Source organism: Platalea leucorodia, assembly GCF_965183815.1.
Source record: "Platalea leucorodia genome assembly, chromosome: 6".
NCBI lineage: Eukaryota > Metazoa > Chordata > Aves > Pelecaniformes > Threskiornithidae > Platalea > Platalea leucorodia.
This window is the reverse complement of record NC_138828.1, coordinates 76,359,303-76,378,746: the sequence shown is the minus strand read 5'-3', so window position 1 is coordinate 76,378,746 and position 19,444 is coordinate 76,359,303. Positions and strand designations below refer to the sequence as shown.

The following is a 19,444-nucleotide window of genomic DNA, read 5'->3' as shown; positions in this document are numbered from 1 at the left end:
AGCTTGTTATGTTGAGGTTGTTTCTATATATGTTTTGACTAAAAACTATCTTTAATAAAAAGCTGGAGTAGTTTTTATCTGAGAAGATAATCATCAGTGAGTATTTCACAGCTCCATTTTCATTCCATTTTTTACTTTACAGTTGCAAAACATTTTAAAATTCTGTTGCTTTTTGAAGTTTGACAGTTTCTGGCTATCTTATTGTTTCTTGAAGTTACCCAGGAAAAAACGCATAGCATTTGCTCTATAAACAGGTTTGCTTTACTGTTCAGTGCATTTTCTATGCCATAATGATTGGAAATTAGGACAGCACGTATGAGAAACGTATGAAGATAAAAAGTTAGTTGTGCATCAAATTAAACAGAGCTCCATACTAAATGCACTGATCAAATAAAGCAACCTTCTATGAAGAACCCATGAAGCGCTTAAAGTTTGTGTTTGGGATATTTTTGTAACCTTTTGAGCTATGAGTTATAAAATATTCGACATCACCAAACTGTTCCTCTAGGTTGCTGTGCCAATACAGCTATTTATTTGTGCAGAAACTAATTCTGGAAACAGAACATTTTGCTGAAGTAGCTTGTTTTAATGCAAAACTTTGGTGATGCCCACTCTTGCTTCACAGTACAGAATCATTCACTAAACCTGGTTAGTGACATCACATTGCTTTTCATACTTCTGTCATCTTATGCTTTAAGTTCGCTTTGATGTTTGTTGAGTATCGGAGGATTGAATCAATGATCTCTCTGTCTCTCTCGTGCTATTTTGTAAAAACACAGTGCAGAAAATGAAAATGGCAGTAACAGGGTTTTAGAGCTCGTGTCTTAGATCTTGCTGTACTTCTGTTTGGGTAAGGTATAGTGTCCTTTTTAAACTAATATGAACTAATTGTGAAATTTCTGATAAAAATGTCCTTAAAAATAAGTAATTATATTGGAGTTTTCCTGCTCCTGTATTAATATGTCTCTCCATAAAGTGAGAGGTAGACTGTTTTTAGAAACACAGAACACTGCAGTTGTCAGTGTGGTCAAGCGCACAGAAAAACAGCTTAAAAAGCTTTCAGTCTCCGTAATCTCTGAATTGCACATAGCTGTAGTAATTGCATCATCTTGGGTGGAAGTTATTTGCAAGTTAACTGGCTCTCTAGTTTTTGTTGTTGTTACTAGCTTGACTTAATAGAATGATTCTGATATTTAGAGATGTATCTGAAGGCACAGTTTATATTACTGAAGAAGGAAGCAACTTAAATAGTCTTAGGACTGAATATAAGAATGCAATCATTGGTTCAGTTCTCTGCTATGTATAATGCATGATCAACTGTTACGTGAATTTGCTGCTCTGAGTGTCCATAGCCATTACAGCAATTCTGACTGTTCAACTGTTCTTGATATTACAGTGGACTAAAGAGGATGGACATAGAACTGCCACCTCTGCTGTCCCTAACCTGTTTGTTCCATTGAACACCAATCCAAAGGAGGTCCAAGAAATGAGGAACAAGGTTTGTAATAGCAGTAAAATGCCTTTTTTTTTTTTTTTTTTTTTTTTTCTCATCACTACACTTAAGTTGCATACTTGTAATGAACTAACTTACTTTGCTATAGTGAAATTTTTGAGGCTCAATAACACAGCTCTGGTATTGTCCTGCCCCTTTATAACTAGATGCTGTAACAATTCCTACATGTTCTGAACTCATCTTGGAAAAAGATGATATTACTGTGCACTATATGAAGACTTTCATTGTCTTATATTTTGTTACTGTCAGACCTGTTGCTGGATACCTCTGAAACAGCCACCACTGAGTTTATGGTAGTAATTCTGTTCCCTGAGATCAGAGTTTTACACTAGGGACCTGTTTTCCTGTTTTAGTTTCACCAGTTGAAATTGTGGCCTAGACAAAGAAGTCTATGGATCTCTCTCCATATTATATTTTATTATATTATAATATACTGTGATTGTTGCAGAAATTTTTGGGGCCTTTGGAACTGCATGTTAAATCTTTCTGAAATGACCTAGCAGTTAATTTTCCAGTCTTTGAATTTCAGATCTTCTTGTCACCAATCTACCAACAGGAAAGCATTGAATGCATTGGGTTTTTTTCACTTTATTTCTTTTTAAAGTATAAAATATGCATCTTGTTAATACTTAACTTGTTCTGGATTGTTTTGCTGCTTCTAACTGATGGCCATATGGAACATGGGAGTTAGCGTTACATCATAGGAAGGTCTGTGTGCAGGGATAGTAGCAGCAATACTGATTTGTTCTAAAATAATTTGTAAAAGGTTGACAGAGCTTTTGCGTTTCCTGACTCGGCACTGTAAAATAATAATCACTTGAAATGAGAAGTCTGGTGACATTGCCAAGCAGTTTCTTGGTGTTTGAAACACAAACATTGTTTTATTAAAAACTTGAATGAAGTGACCGAGAGAAGTAAAACTTCAAACTTTACCTTCCTGCTGTCGAGAAGGGTAGTGAACTAGATACAAGTGCACATGATGCAGGATCTTCATACTTTCTGAAATACCAAGTATTAATAATACCTTGTGTTTGTATACTTGTATGCATGTATTTTTATATAAATTGAATGTCCTTTTTAGTTGTAAAGTAGAGGCCTTTCTAGAAGCATGCTTTTCTTCATTTATCTTGGAACAAGAGCCAGAATGGAAATGTGAGGAAACAACTAGGAACGTGAGCATGTATCTTGAAGTGGTGTTTATAAGCACAGCTTTATTTGATGGGTAGGGCCATAGCAATTGACACTAGGTGCAGCCTGTTGGCAGGTTCACCCACCCCTTTTTCAAATACGAAAATGTGGTTAACTTTTCCCTGTTGTTCATGTGACTGTATTCTGCTGCTTTCCTTTACAGATCCGAGAGCAAAATTTACAAGATATTAAAACCGCGGGCCCTCAATCACAGGTTCTTTCTGGGGTAGTTGTGGACAGGAGTCTTGTACAGGTGAGAGTATAAAATGCCTAAAACTGTTAGCTTAAATTTGATCTACAATATCCTCTGCTTTCACCTAATATATCACTGTAAAATTATTCTTTAATTGGCAGAGAGTAACTGTTTATAAGGTAAGTCTTAGAGGTAACACCGTTGTCTTTGCGAGAGTGCTCAGGGTCAGAAATTTAAGAGGCTTCAGCCATGTAACCTAAGCATGTCTGTGGAGGTTGCTTCTTGGTTGTTTTTTGGTTTTTTTTTTTTTGCTGAATGTAATGCATGACATTCAGGAGACTTATTTATATGGGTTAGATTCTTGTTCAAAACTAGTTGGGCTTTGTGACAACTGTTTGTTTGTTTTCCAAGTTTATGTATCTTGAAGTATTAATACTGGGCACAGCAGGCTCACTATGGGGCAGTAGTGTTGCGTGTTAAATATGTTTTATCATGCTTGACAATATTTTATTTGAAGAGCAGTTTGGGGGGAAAAAAGCTATTATACATCAATAAAATTTAAAAGCAGTATATCTGGATATACAAAAGACTTTATCTATGAATCATAGCTCAAAGTAAAGTAAGAATTAGAGCGATACAGTTATACTGTATAGCTGAATGACTTTAAAACTCTATATTTAAGTGCTTTAACTGCCCCAGATAAGTATTTTCTGATATACTTTAAAAAGTTTGGCAAGTCTTATCATGACCATGGCATTATTTATGTTGGGTGTCATATTGTGTGCATGTCAAGTCATTGTCATTTGCAATTTTATCTACCAGTTACTGTTTCTTTGCATGTTTGTAGCAAGCATCATAATGCTTTTGATGTTTTAAAGCCTGGGCTCGGTTTGCTCTGTTTACTCAATTTACTGTTGCAGGATGCTCCCCTCTCAGACTGTACGGAATCTATTGAAGGGCTCGATCTCACAGAGCAGGCCTTTAGTCCTGCTAAATCTCTGTCTGTTAGAAAGGTACTGCCCTGTCATACTGCTCTAAATACTGTTGTTCACCCTTCATTTTACCTCTTCCTTACCCTGACCTTTTCCCTCTGTTAGCTAACGATTTGGCTAGAAAAGAAAAAAAAAAAATAGATGGATCTCCAAATTATGTATATGCAACTATACAAGTAGTTACTTTACCCAGTTAAAGTATCTTTTAAGGATTTTGATCTTTGTCTGTAAAAGCTGATGAGGAAACACTTTTGATGTTAAGGTGCTGATTAGGTTCCGCATATAGTGGGTTTCTTTGCGCATGCTATTAGTGCTGAATTACTCTAATTTGAGATCCATTTTGCGTTAGCTTAATCTCAGCCTGATTGCATCAGTGTAATTCCAAAGATATCCACATGTCCAGAGTGTGTCACGCTGAGAAACACTGTCAACTTGTGATCCTACGTTGCTAGACATCTTGTTTCCTTAAAACTTCTGGCAGTTATCTACAAGAGTTGCTGAGTAATGCCCCACACTTCCAAAATCGATTGGCTTTCATGTAATCATGCTTGTGCTTATGTAATATACTTTAAATACAGAATAAATTCAGGAGATGTGTGTATGGTTGGTGTGGGCAGTCCTTTGAGGCTGAGGAAACAGGAGCAGTTTGCCCATTGGAAACAGTCTGTCCTTAGCTGTCTTGCATCAGTGTCTCTTCTGCTCCAGTATTTTATCTAAAAGATTCTTAAATCTTGGTTTAGGTCGTCCCTAACATCTCATAATCACAATAGCCTTCCCATCAAAAAACAGAGTACTTTGAGTTACATCATTGTTGCAAATCTCATGACTTTATAGCACTTTCTAGTGTAATGACCCAGTTTGTATTATAGATAGTTGTATCGTACTGAGAATTGGATAATGATGTTTTACAGATTACTCTCTGGTTGATCCATATTATGAAAGGAAAAAATAATAAAATACTATTTCCAGATTTAAGATGAAAAATAAAACAAAGCCAAATTCTTCCAGGCAGTGCATGCCTTTTATTCTCTGTTTAATAATACCTTCAAAGTGAAAAAGTTATTTTTATGATAGTCATCCATTGGTTATCACAACACAGGTGGTTTCTTTCATCAATGATGTGCAAGATATCTTTCAAGTATTATTTTTGAATAATGGCATTATCTTTCTATAAAACTAGTCAAATATTTCACATGGATTTTTGTAGATGGCAAGGAGCCAAGGAAAGTTCTATTGGCTATGTGATTTTGCCTAGGATAGTGTTAGGGCTTAGATGTCCAAATGATGTGTTTCCTTTTTGTGGTGTCATGAAAGTGCTTTCCTCCTGAAATACTGTGTAAAATTGGATCACAATGTTAATTACAGTAGGAGTGGCTTATTTCCTAATCTTTATTATCTTAATATGGATTGTGACCTGAATGTTTAATAATTTCCTGTTGGAGGGGAAAAAAAAAAAAAACTAAACCAACAACAGCAACAAAAAAACAAACAAACAAACAAACAAAGAACCCCTCACAAAACAAACAAACAAACCCCGCAAAAAACCCCAATGAACCAAACAACAACAACAAAAAAACCCACCAGAGAAATTTTCTAGAAAGATTATGCCAAAAATCAGTTGTGTATTGTGGACAAAGGAAATATAAGCAGTCTTACGATGCCTACATAAACCTTGCATGAAACTTTGAATGAAACTTCAAGGAGACCCGTACATCAAGGACTTAAGGACTTTTAGGTACCAGATAATTACAAGTCCTCAGTTGACAAATTCTTTGGCGCTTGAGTACAGTTAAAGTAAGAAGTTCCATCTGATTGCAGTAACACTTAAAATGTATTATGTTTTCAGTTAACATTGAGATTTATATCCAATACTAATGCACACTATTTTGGATTAAAAAAATCCTGTTTGCGTACAGTATGCATGTAGTGCTTTGAGTCTTCTGTGCCTATGGCTGCAGTAGTAAATACTCCATTTTGCCTTGTCACTTGCTTTGTCCATGTTCTGAGAAGTCCTGGCCACATTGCAACACAAGCTACCTTGTGCATCATGTAATTTTATTCGTGTTATAGACTTGGTTAACCAAGCTTCTGCTGCAGTCTTGGCTGAATGAGAGGGAATGTTGGTTATTCTTACCAATGACCATTCTGCAGTCCCATTTTAAAAAAAAAAAAAAAAAATCACATGCATTTTCAAGAGTTTTAAGTAAAAGGGGAATTTCCCATTTCATGTCTCTTCCTTTAGAATGGAAATTCTGTGGCTTTGTTCTTCATGAAGAGCCTCTCAGTTCTGCCCCAGAGGTGGCACTGTGTTTTAATGTCGACTTCTACATGAACAGTACTTTAAGAATCTTGGTTTTTTTGGATAAAGGCACTGCATTAATGCCAGATTGTGTTAAGAGCGATTGTTAACTTTAGACAATTATTATGAACTTGCTGTCTGATTGAGAGAGCAATTGGCATGTATAAGGTGCCAGTTTTGCTCATATCTATCCTTGAGAACAAGATGAAGTGCTTGCCTGTTAAATGATGGTCGCCTCATAGCAGTTTTGAATTTTTCTCTGAAAGCAAGATTTGGTGGAGAAGTTGCAAAATGACTTGATCATCTAAAATTTCCTTGTAAGGTAGGTGAGGTCCAAGTTTAGTACGCAGGTATATTGTGTATCATTAGCTGTAAATGACTTTCCCTTTCTTGGATCTTTGTGGGAGAGTATGCCCCTACAAAATTGTCGGGAGTGGAAAATATATTCTGTTCATGAATGTAATCTATGCATTATTTCTTACAGTGGAGAAAATGCTGTTGACATTCAGGTGCTTACACATGCAATAAAACTTCAAATAGTCATCAAAATAGTATTGGAATCATCATCAAAATAATACTAGTATCAGCGTAATCCAGATGAAATCACTAGAACATTAGTTTTTTGCATGTCATCCTGTGTTGAAACAGCGTGCCAGTCTTTTATACGGGAATTTATTCCCTCTCTACAGGCTAACACTGGAAGCAACTCCAGACCAATTTTCTTGTTCAATTTTTGTTAATATTCGTAGGAATCTCTGAATGGCATGGACAGTTTGATAGCCCTGCAAAGTCTTGTCTGTTTTAATGTCACATTTAACAATCTAAAATAGGTCCTGTACTGTCTTTTTAGTCCTTTATACTTGTTTTCCTTCTGTCCCATGTTACTCTCTTCATTTTGTGTTGTATATTTTTATTTGAATTCTTGGAAGGCTGCTCTGTGGCCTATTCTGGGACGTAATGCATCTCCACTACTTTGATTTGTACATGTTTTAGAGTAATCATGTTGCAGAACTTGCTAACATACTATTATAATTTATTTTCCCAGTAGAATCAGTCCCTCTACCCTTATAATTCTCATTAGTGGCCTTTGAACTGCTTCTGTGTTATTGATACTGAGCAAAACTGGATGTGTCAATCTGGAAACAGCTTTTAGCAGATCGAAAGTTTGCCTTTCTGGTCTCTCGTGTAATTTTTCTGCTTTTATGGTCCAAAAAACACAAGTGCTTTTTCTTTGTGATACATAATCCGCTTACTGTCGTTGCCTCTGATCTTTTTCAATATTGGGTCAAAGATACTCAGCTAGTACAAATGCTGTTTGCATTGATTGTGGGTGTGGGTTTTGTGTGTGCTTGGTTTTGTTTTATTGTTTGTTTGTTTGTTTTAATTTAGTAAATGTGATAAGCTTGATGTGTTGCTTTTGTTCCCAGCAGTTAACAAAGGTGCTGGCTTATGGAGGAGAACACTTCATGCCAGTGCACTAGGCATCTGGCTGCAAACTGCGCGTCTTGCTGTTTGTCATTCTGAAATCAATAGGCATTCAGTAAAACTTTGTTTCATGTGAGAGTTGTTCTACGCAGTCATTTTGGATTTAACTTGCAGACAAGACTGTCTTGCAGATTAGATTGTCTTGGGTTTGTCTTGCAGACAGGATTCAAGATTCTTAAACATTCCAGGGATACCAGTGCGCACTGTATGTCTTGTTCCTCTGTTGACTTTTATAATCCTAGAAAACTCTAGAAACTCTGCCTGAGATCGGTGCTTTACAAGCCCCTGCTACTTATTGCTGAGTTTCAGTTAAAACTACGTACTTAGTGTGAAGGGTGGGCAGAGAGAGAGAGAGAGAGGGAAATATAAAATTGCCATCGGCACCCATTTTCTGCCATCATTAATAGCTGGGACCTGTACTTTTGGGGGTGTTTTACGTTTTCTACAAAACAATTAGGATTGGTACAAAGGTTGATTTTTTTTTTTTTTTTTTGTGACTTTTTTATGCATTATCCTGTTAAAAAAAGCCGTGACTATCAAATTGGAGATTTTCTGGTATTCAGACAGCTGGTGCTTAATGGAAATAGTTGAGAAAAGGCTTTTGACATTCTACTGACATTCTGCATCTGAGACCAGAGTTCCTCTTATTTTATGGATGAACGGAGGTGATCTGTGATGATTTAGAGATGTTTCTCTCCTGCAGCTCCTTTCAGGATCTTACAGTGGAGTCTTGTTGCTCTGCTGTTTGTTCTTCAGTACTTCTGGCTGGTGGTTGCGTCCTGAAGAGCAGCACAGCTTCTAACAACCAGCTGTTCTTACCTCCCTGGATTGCTCTAGACCAGATTTCTGGAGATCTCTCATGAGGCTTTCAGAAATATCAAACTGCTCTTGTCCTCATTCCATCTGGACGTTCTTGTCTGTCACCTTTTTGGTGCTGACAGCTTGTCCAAAACAGCTCTTAGCATCCCAAACCGTACTCTGTCTAATTTCATCTTCCGTTTTACAGTGAAGATCTCATGCTTGTCCAGCAAGTATGGACATGGCATGTTTGTCTCTTTGTTCGGGTGTGATTTATTTTTGAACTGTGCTTTCTAATGCTTTCTTTTAAATACTGGTACAAATAACATTTGACTATGAAGATGACTTGGGCCAATCAATGACCCATACATATTTGGTAATGGAATTCAAATACCCGTTTTCAACAATGCCGACAATTCAGGTGTCACAATGGCAGGAGGCACAGACCACACGTCACTCATTTCCAGACTAGTGTCAGTCCAGTTCTGTATATCCAATGAAAAAACCAAGTGCTTAAACAAGTCACCCAAAAGACAGAGCAGCTATCCAGGCAAGCATCTTCCCTATCTGAGACAATGAAAAGCCAACAGCTTTAGTCTTTACTATACGATTAGAGAAGAAAAACTAAAAACCTTAGCACTAGAGACTCTCTGATGCAGCTGCTTTTGTCCATTGGACCTTACTGTACTTGCTATTGTTTTATTTTTATTTGTGTAAATTTTATCTGACTTGTATGACAAATGTTATAGATGTAAATATGCTAACTTGTATAAGGTTACAGTTAACCTTAATTACTTAAAAATTGCTTGTAATAAACTGTTAATCTGGTGTATAAAGAACACATACAAGATGGCTTTTTACTATAACATCTGTTAGATGTTATGTAGTAGCTACTGGAAATGGCTTTTCCCTTATTTAAAAACAACAACAACAACAACAACAACAACAACAAAACTGAAACAAAAAACCCCCAAAACAAACCAAAACCAAAAATACCTATGAGCTGAGTCCTGTGAACTTCTACAGGTATTCTGTGCCCAGCGTGCCATGCGGTTGGGCCTGGTATCCTGTTTCTTTTGTGGGGAGAAAAAGAAACTTGATACTTCTGTGACTTCAGATAAAATCCAGCTAGGCTGTTCGGCTGCTGTTTGATTTACTGCTTAATGGTGGATATTCCCTGGTGGAAACACTGATGTGTCTGTAAGAGTAATTAATGAGACCTTTTCTCCTTTATATTAACCTGCTGTCGATTAATTTTTTTTTTTTTAATTCTATAATAGATTTATTTTTTTTTTTTAAATCTAAAAGAAAATAAATGTAGTATTTTTCAGATTATCTTTTTGTTTTGTTTTTGGTTGCTTTGTAGCCTCTGTACTTCTCAGAGTTCTGCAAGTTACTGCTCGATTGCAGATGTATCTTAATTTTGTTTTGTCAGGGAGAGCTGGTGACTGCGTCAAAGGCAATAATTGAGAAAGAATATCAACCAAAAGTCATAGTGAGCACCACAGGACCAAATCCCTTCAATAAACTCACCGACCGAGAACTGGAAGAATATCGCAAAGAAGTAGAAAGAAAGCAGAAGGGACCAGAAGGTTGGTTTCTCTGTGTGTGTGTTTTTTCTGCAATAGACCATAATCACAGGAAGTTTATTGCTAATTGGAAGGTGGGCTACCTGCAAAGGCCATGGATAAATTATTCGGCTTTTGTGTGTTTCAGTTTTTCCAGTGAGAATTAGAAATTTAACAGGCATGTTGGAGATAGAATGTGCGATCTAAGTGTTAATGGAGTGTTCTGTGAAGTGCATAGATCTTATTTTAAAAATTATCCTAGGTGACAAACTGGGGTGTTTAGTATGGCCAGTTACTGCTGCTATTAGGAGGTGGAAAGCTTGAAACTTCAGTCAAAAAAATTTCCAAGTACTGCAAAGTATTGCAGACTGTTGCGCTTTGTTTCTCTCAGCACTAGAAACGGTCTAGGGTGTTGCTTTTTTAGCAGCAAAACTGCAGTTTTCTAACTTACTGAAAATTGTGGATTTGAGAAATCCGTTGAATGGGGAAGATACGGAACAACATTTGATGGCCACTTGGGCATGGCACATCTTGGGGACTTCCCCCAAAACAGACTTTCTAAAGTGTCTTAGAATTATGAGAGAATTATTCAGTAAGGGGAGATTGTTGCTGCATCTGAAGGGGTTATCCTGCTTTACTTCGGTATAGTTCCAAGGGATGATACTTGCGATGCTCATCTGTTGTTAGGTTTTGAATTCGGATGATGCAGGAACCACAAGTGCCATTTCCCTTGCAGTGTGTGCTCCCTGCTTCTGCTTTTTGTTAAGATGATGTAGGAGCCGTTGTAGACTGTATGTGTTCGGTTAACCAAGTATTGGACTCTGTGGGGTGGGATGCACTGCTGTTATGCCTGTGTAACTGCCTACATTTATTCTCTCAGTAACATTGCTACATCCTTCTTAGATAAGATATCAAAGTATGGAGAGACTGTGTTACTGAGACAGACACCAGCTGGGGAACAGAGTACATTGCTTAGAAATCAGACCATCAGTGAGCAAAATACGTCAGATAACAAATCTCTGGATTTGAAAGGCAGATCAAAAACCTTTCAAGGAACAGATACGAAGACTTTACAGGATCGTGACGTATCATCACTGTCTAAATCTTTAGATAACACTCAGTTTGCTGCTGCATGGGTTTCTTGTCAGACCACGCAGCAAGTCATCACGCATCTTAACCGAGAAGAGCCAGATGGGCAGAAGTCCTCCCATAAGGAATTTCATACTGCAGTGATCAAAGCATTAAGGTCCGATCCGGACCTTTTGGCTGAGGCCTCAGGTATTACTGATGTGGTACAGTTGGGCTTGCAATCGAAGGAACGACCTCTTTACCTACACCGTTTGGAGATTCTGTCAGTTGAGTCTCATCTGTGGGACTGATTTCACTTTTAATTGTCCTGGTGAACTGTGTGGAACGATGTTCTAATATTGTTCCTGATACACGGTGTACTCTATTAATGTTTTCCTTTGGATCTAGGGCTGTTTAAACCTGGAGGCAAGGGGGACCCTCCTTACTAATAACCAATACGCAAACCACTGTGAAATCTATTTTGAATCATTTAATTACTGCATGTTTCTCTGATTATCTGTGCAGTCTTCTTTTCTTTTGGGATGCGATTTTGTTTACTCTGCATTTCAGCAATACAAAGCAAGCAAAAGAGCGTTATCTTGTGTAGGTCTGATAGCGTTTCCCTGCCCCCCCCCCCCCCATTTGTTTATGTCTTCCTTGTAGTTTTCCCTCACAAGTTTTCTTTAGAACCAATTCATAAACAAATACATTATTCATGCCCTCTTATGGGGGCAAAAAAAAAAAAACAAACTCACACAGCTCAACTGTGACTTCAACAGTTTTGTTAATATCAACCTATCACTTAAGTTTCTTTTGCTTGTTTTGGTATTATTTAATATCCTGGCAGAATTTTGATTCAGAAAAATGTATTCATATCTTGTGTGCATGGAGCAATAGGATACTTTTGTTTTCTCACGTGCTGAAAGGTTTTGTCTGCCTTTTTAATGTCTCTTTGTCTACACCTGCAGAACCTTCAGAAGATGGCAGACAACAGAAGGAGAGAAGTCCCCCTGATCACACTTCAGCTCGCACTCCTCCCAGTACGCCGATTAAAATAGAGGAAGGTATGTTCTTCTGATTTGGGGGCCAGGGGAAACCAGTAACTGCATCATTAGTGGCTGACGCATGAAAATATATGAACTAGTATCTAATAAAGGTAAATTACTACTTGTATTTTATTTTTATACTACCTAAAATCTACAACACTGAACTATGAGTGTAATAGGAGTTATGTTTACAATAATAAAGAAGTGTGCATTAATATAAAGACAAATGTTCATCTCTTCAGAATTGCCTTGTCATCTCTTGGTGTTTCTCAACTAATTTACCCTTTTGAACATTTTCTGTGAGAAAGAATTGCTCTTATGAAATTAAATAGTGTCTGATGGTGAATCAGACACAAATCCAGACGTTGTGGTAAATCTCCTTCACCGATTGCACATTTCTTAAACATTATTGTACTTGGATTACACCTCAGTAAATATTTTTTTCCAACTCAATTTGAATCTAAATATCATTATTTGATTTTAACTAAAATGAGAGCAGGGCTGGTAAAGTCTACAATTTCCTCAAAAAAGGATAAAATACCAATCCTGAACAGGTGTAATCTAAATTTTTGTCTTGTTTCCTTTACCTTGTACATTGGATATATCACTTGTCTGTTAGTCTTCCATTCACTACTTCATCTCATTCTGTTTTCTATAAGAATGGTTGCAACCATTCTTCTGACTTAACACAATGGCTGTGATGAATGCATAGATTCTCTACTTGTGCTTTTTTCTTCTTGTGGCTGCGTTACAAGCAGGAGATGGATATGCTAAAGAGTACCTGTTACCATAGTAAGTATCATTCCATACTCTGACCCGCTTATGTGCTTTGCTTCACTCTTGCATCTTTGTTTACTAAAGTTTTCTTGTTGGGTTCGCTTTTTTTTTTTTAAGCAGGCTTTTTCAGTTGAGACGCTGATTTCTTTAGTTCTTGATTTCATTAAATTAGGTAGTTACAGATCTTATGTTAAAATGCACTCCCCCTTTGACAGAGACTGCGAAAGTGACATCATGTGTTTCCATATCTGTGTGTCCGATCCCTCAGTTTAAAAAGGAATAGTCTGAAGTCGTCTTTCAGATACAGCTGAAACAGGGCTGGGGGTTTCTGCCCCAACAGTTTGCTGCTGCCTACGCAACTTGGACCTGGCCATGAAATGGAAGAAAGTTCCTAATCTGTCCCCGTGCAAAAGTGCTACCACTGACATTGGTTTAAACTTACCCAGCAGACTCCTGCACAGAAGTGGATGTGGAACTACTGCGATGTTGCATGTGTCAGCTGTAGGGAAATTCAAATTCCAGCCAGGGAATAGCAGCAGCTTCTACAGCTGTTTTGGCTAGATCTGCAGGGCTCCGTCAGATTATGCTTTGGACTAATAAGGATGTTTGGCCCCCTCCGTCTGTATGTCCTGTTATAGCCAAAAGTCAGTGTGTTTGTCATAGATATGAAAGTCAGACGACATCGTAGACAACTGTGATGTTACTAATTAAGTTCTAAAACCTGAAAATTCTTCTAAACTGAGAATTGTGTTCCACAAACTCTTCTAGTTGTACAAGTTTTCCAGGACAAACATACAAAGCTTATCTTAGAGAGCAACTGGAAGCTCACACCGTGAGGACTGTGGTTGGCAGAAGTGCTGTTGAATGCCAGTGTTCTCTGTATACAGCCACCGCCCCGCTTTTTTTGCCTCATATTGGTTCTATTTAAGCGTAGCTGAAGTCAGAAGCGTGGTTTGTGTTAACTCAGTTATAGCCTAGTTTGTATGTTTGTCCACGTTTGTGTTGAAAAAACCCATAAACCTTTATTTTCATAAATAATGTGAACTGTAAACACACACCAGTATTAATGTTACTTTTCAAACTCTTATGCCACAGTATCTATAAAGGGAGAGCATGGGTGTAGACATGATTATTCTAAAAAAAAAAAAAAAAAATTAAGAAATTTTGAGGTGCTGCTGAGTTCTTAAACTGTAAATAGGTTTTGCAGCAAGATATGTTTTCAAACCTTCCTAGTTAAGTTACTGAAATCCATGAAGGAGAATAGCAAGGTGTTTACATATCGTATGCTTTCTTTATCGGATGTGGAATTTGTAAATCCCCCTAATGCTGGTAAAACATTGCCCTTAGAGAGCTAGATGAACAGATGTTTGTTTGATTCCGGCATAATGTTAATCCGTTTAGTAAAGATGATGGTAATTTGACAAACTGGGAAGGATAGCAGTCCTGGATTAATGAGTTATAAAACTCTTTTGATTTATCCAATGCTTAGGCCAACAGGCAAGTGCTGTTTGAAAGCCTGTAGCTTCCTATTCTTTAATTTTAAGAAATTCTAATCCCTTTTCTGAAACTTTTTTTGAAACTTTCTTTTGAACTTCTTTTTAAAAGATAGAATAAAACTGACTGACAATCTAATACGGTGCCTGTTCTAAAAATTGGGCCAGCTAATGAGTAGAATAGAGTATTTTCAGTTGGAAGGGACCTGCGATGATTGTGTCGTCCAACGGCCTGACCGCTGCAGGGCTGACCAAGAGTCAAAGCACGTTGTTAAGGGCACTGCCCAAATGCCTCTTAAGCACCGATGGGCTTGGGGCACCGACCGCCGCTCTAGGAAGCCCGTCCCAGCGTTTGACCGCCCTCTCGGTAAAGAAATGCTTCCCGATGGCCAGTCTGAACCTCCCCTGGCGCAGCGGTGAACCCTTCCCACGCCTCCGATGACCGGATCCCAGGGAGAGGAGCTCAGCAATGCTTTCAGTTAATTCCTGAAAAGTAAAAATGAAATCCAAGAAGAGCGCAGTGGTAGTGAAGAATTGTAGGTGGTGCTTCTTACAAATCTGTGTGTCACCCACACACGGGTGAAACTAGAGCTTCAGGAGGCAGCTTGTAATGCACATAATCGCTTTCTTTTTTTACTCAGTTTTAAATCCTGCCTGCATTATAACTTCTAAACTGCTACCTTGTGCATTCTGAGTGTTTGGCACTGAATACTAAGTAGTGTGTTTTGTTTATTTAACCTATTAGAAGCTCATGGTGCTCTAGGCAAAACACGTTGGGTTTTCTAGCAGGTATTCACAGAACAGAGCCCTCAAATATATTTGAGGATTAGTAATCCCATCTGGCAGATATGAAAAGAACACTCATTGTCATTTCCATAGGAAAAATGAGAGAGTATCAAGTATTTTCTGTAAATTCTTGTGCAAGCCTTCAGTCTTTTCAAATGAAAATGAACAAGATTTTAAAAGGGGAAAAAATACGTGCCTTTCTTTTGTGCCTTACAATGAGCACGGCCTGGATTTTGTTCTGAATTCCTCCTTCCATAACATCAACGGGGACGTGTTTGACCCAGCCGAGGAGACACTCCTCGGCTGCAGCGCCGTGCTGAGCGCTGCGGGGACCTTTAAGAAGTGCTCCTTGTTAAACACCTGTGCACAAAGAGGAGCTTTAAACAGAACATCTGGAAAGCATAGCGGTGGAGGAGGGAAGTGTTGCAGTTGAGGGAGCAGCGGTACAGTTCGCCTTTGGACATAAAGTTGTCACTGGATTTTTGATGTCCCTTTATACAGGGGTGAGTCTTGCTCAACAAAAAAGCTGTATTGCATAACCTGCTGAGCTCACTTGATTTGATAAACCACATGGATTTTCCTTATAGGAATCCATAACGTATACTCATATCTTGCAAAAGAAGGGAAGCCTTTGTGATAGGAAATCACATTCTGAACCAAATCTGTTAGATCTCATGAAAGAATATTACGAAAATCCAAGCATTGTGATAAAGAATTGGCAAGCCAACAGTTTAGAAATTGATGGATTTGCATGTATCGGATCACTGCAAACCAGCAATTAGTTTTATCCCACCAAAAGGAAAAAGAATTAAGATTAATTCTATGCCGCTCTCTTCAATGCCAATGAAAACTGTAGGTTTCATTCCTGCTTACTGCACTAAAATCTCACGTAGCTTGCAAATGTTATAAATAAGACGCGTGAGAAGTCTGAACAGTCGCTTTCTTGCTGGTTTGCACCCACGTGATGGAATTCGGCTTTCTCTCTTCTGTGGCAAGAAGCTTGAAGCCGAACAAAACTTTGGAATACCTTGTTTCTGTCTCTGTGCCCGAAGCTGAAGGGGAACAGACCTCGTACAAAGGCTTTATGCCCAGTGAATATACGAGCTCTTTTATCGGGAGCGCTCACCATCACCTTGCTTTGCTCTGTCTGTCCTAGGGACACTTAGGTAAACTAACTGTGCCGTTGTCTGTCCGTCCGCTAGAGACCCAGCCGGACCAGACCGACAAAGATGACAGTGACGCTGCAACTTTCAAGCAAACCCTCCCAGATCTCACCCCTGATGAGCCTTCAGAAGCACTCGGCTTCCCTCCCTTGGGAAAGGAGGAAGGGAGATGTGATGAGGATGTGCCCAAAAGCCCAACGGAATCACCTGCGGCGGAAACTAAGGAGCCCCCCTCTCGACCCGCTGAAGAGCCGGTGACACCAACCGCTGAGGAGGGGACAGCAGCCGATGCAGGCAGCGATGAATCCCCAGGGAAGTCCCCATCGAAAAAGAAAAAGAAGTTTCGCACTCCTTCCTTCCTGAAGAAGAGCAAAAAGAAGAGTGACTCCTAAAGGCCACACGCACTGCAGAAACACTGTCATATTTTAAAATTCATTAACCACTAGAATGTACCAGATCGTACCGAGTGTTTTGTCTTATTGCGTAAATGAATGCAGCAAGTAATCCAACCAGCCCCTCGAGTTATGGCTTGATTGTTTAAGGTTATAACCAGAAGCTAATGTCCAAAAGGTGCTAATCCTCGTGTTTTCAGCAGCTACCACAGATCTGATCCCTAATTCGTAATCAAAGGTAGATGACTTCCATGTAGAAGGCATGGAATCGCTATTTTTAATTTAAAGCATGCACTGCTTTACAAAAGAATAAAAAAAAAATCTCACAATTGGAAATAAACCACACACTGCTTACCAGAAGAAGTGTTCTCTTCTGATATTCTGCTCCAAGTCACCAGTAAATTTCTTCTTCACTATTGACTTTGGGAGAGGATGCTTTTGCCCTGGTGATGGGGAGGGGGAGGTGTTCCTGAACTGACCCGTAAACTTCTGCAAGCTTGTGATTCCCGGTCACGTCGTAGTCAGGCTTTGAGGCTGTCCGTTCCTTCCTCGCTTTCTCCCCTCTGGCTATTGTAACAAAATGAAGGTGTTTCTCACTCTGTTTTACTTTATAACTGGCACTTGAAATCATCTTCGATGTCTAGGACTGAAATAGCTGTGGTGTGTTCGCTCCTGCTGTGTGTTGAAAGAGCCCAATCTTTTATTTTTTTTCCTAGTGAATACAGTTTAAGGGAAGTCTGTCTTTCAGCCTCGCCTCCCTAGGAATCCTGTGGCAATTTGGCTGTTAAAAAGTAACTGTATTAAAAGTATTTCAGAAGTTCTCCAGCTGGCGGGGTGGAGCGTGGGCATTTTGGGCCTTAGCACAGGGGTTTTTCACCCTCTTAAAAACCCCTGGGGCGCCCACGCCAACCCTGTTTGTGGCCTTTTGTGTTTGTTCCTTCCCGTGGTAAACACGTAAATGCATTACACCGAATATTTAACCTTTTTTTATATTAATTATTTTCACTTACAAAAACTGGCATTTCTTTAATTTTGTTGTTGTTGTTGCCAGCAGTAAAGTACAGAAATCCCACGTAACCTTAAAGGCGTATTTTCACCGTTTGCTATAAATGTTTGTTTAATGTGTAGCATGGTAAAGAAAATCACTTTCACCACTGCCCTCGCTGTTTCCCAGTTAGGGCCGTGCTTCCGCCTGTCACATACACGTAGCTCGAGATCAGATAGGGAAAGCTTGCAAGAATTCTCCAGAAACGTGCGATGGCCCCAGCCGTCGGCGGGGAGCCTTTCCGCTCCCGGGCGTTGCGGGCGTTCGCAGGGGCAACGGCGAGGCCTGCGCGGGAGGGGAGAGGCGCGGGCTCACAGCCCGCGGCCGCGCCAAAACACAACCGGGACGCAACCTTTTAGGACACCGTTATGAAATAGCAGCAAACGAATGCCTTACGCTGACGCGGCAGAAAGCACCGAGCGAGAGGCGGGTTGAGCGGCTGGGCGCAGCCGCGGCTGAGCGAGGCCGAGGTCGGGGCGGGAGGCGCCGGCACCCGGGGCCGGGCAGCAGCCGAAGAGCGGGAGAGCTGCCCGGCGGCGGGGGCGAGCACCTCGGGACCGCGTGGCACGGGTGGCTTTCAGCTTGTACTTTAACCCTCTGTGTCCTCCGTACACTAGGAAGCGTACAATACTTATTTTGCTAAGTTGTGTTTTATTGCAGGGTCGTAATTAAATGACTAATTGCTATATGTTTCAGTTCTTTAACGGAGTCCCTCCATTTATCTTGACCACATATGCAATGACTCTTAATTTCTAATTTTGTAGTTTGTTCTTTTAATTCTTTGTATTACAATATGAAATGTAGTCATGTATGGTATGGTTACACACTTCGGGGCAGAATAAAGTCCTGTATTTTTCTTTCTTTCTTGTATCATTAAGTTCTACTCACAAATAAAACTCTTTAAAAAAAAAAAAAATCATGCTCTGCTTTCAAAACTTGCATGGTTTTATTCCACAGCTGTAGCCTGTTCAATTTAATTTGCTCCATTTCCTTTTAATGCTTCATCTGTTTGATTAATGGTTGCTTTAATGTGTTCTCAGCAAATACCCAAAGTGGCCACTGCAGGGCTTCCCTGGAGGCAGAACCTGCTGGAGGCCGCCTTCCCGCCCACCATGGCCTTCGGTGGCCCTGCTGGGCCAGCACCCTGGGTCGTCAGCGGGCGGCTGGGCTCGCCGCAGGGGCCCTGCACCCCGTGTTTGGTTTAGAGGGGTGCAACAGCGTCGCTGTCAGTAACAGACTGGGGGAGTGGGTGGTGTAACAGTTTATTTGTAATGCAAAAGGAATAGTGCTTGGTCATCAAAAAACATCGCACAGTATTAGAAATATAAAACATCTCTCAAAATTTAGTTGTATAAAACCAGTCCAGCTGTGCCAAAGAACCGGTCAGGCTCGGGAAGCCAGCAGCGCGCTTCTGCCCTTTGTTTCTGTCACGTTCCCGCTGAGCCTTGTGGGATCTCGTGACAACGGTGCAGGCGCCCCGGGGGAGCGGCCCCGTGGGGCTGCTCTCTGCCAGCCAAAACCGGCCCGGCCTGCGCCGATGGCGAAGGGAGAGGAGCAGAGAAGAGCTCTGTGCGTGCGACAGGGCGGCGTTCAACCGCGCTCGAGGGTGAATTGGGATTGCACTGTGCCGTGTTGCTG

The 19,444-nt window shown here is 39.8% G+C and overlaps 1 protein-coding gene across 17 annotated transcripts in view; it reads left to right on the top strand.

Annotated features, from left to right (window-relative positions):
• ADD1 (adducin 1) overlaps positions 1-18,667 on the top strand; it is a 66,357-nt gene extending 47,690 nt beyond the window's left edge. For 5 of the 17 annotated variants that reach the window (XM_082316342.1, XM_082316344.1, XM_082316332.1 and 2 more), the window contains 7 exons: positions 1,397-1,498; positions 2,865-2,954; positions 3,815-3,907; positions 9,904-10,060; positions 10,940-11,314; positions 12,073-12,168; positions 16,409-18,667. In XM_082316342.1, the coding sequence (XP_082172468.1) occupies positions 1,397-1,498; positions 2,865-2,954; positions 3,815-3,907; positions 9,904-10,060; positions 10,940-11,314; positions 12,073-12,168; positions 16,409-16,761 (1,266 nt within the window). In that variant the 3' untranslated portion in view covers positions 16,762-18,667. Of the gene's footprint in view, positions 1-1,396; positions 1,499-2,864; positions 2,955-3,814; positions 3,908-9,903; positions 10,061-10,939; positions 11,315-12,072; positions 12,169-12,809; positions 12,943-13,142; positions 15,710-16,362 lie in introns of all 17 variants that reach the window. The other 12 variants (XM_082316345.1, XM_082316343.1, XM_082316339.1 and 9 more) reach the window with 10 other exon arrangements.
• The last annotated feature ends 777 nt before the right edge of the window (positions 18,668-19,444 follow it).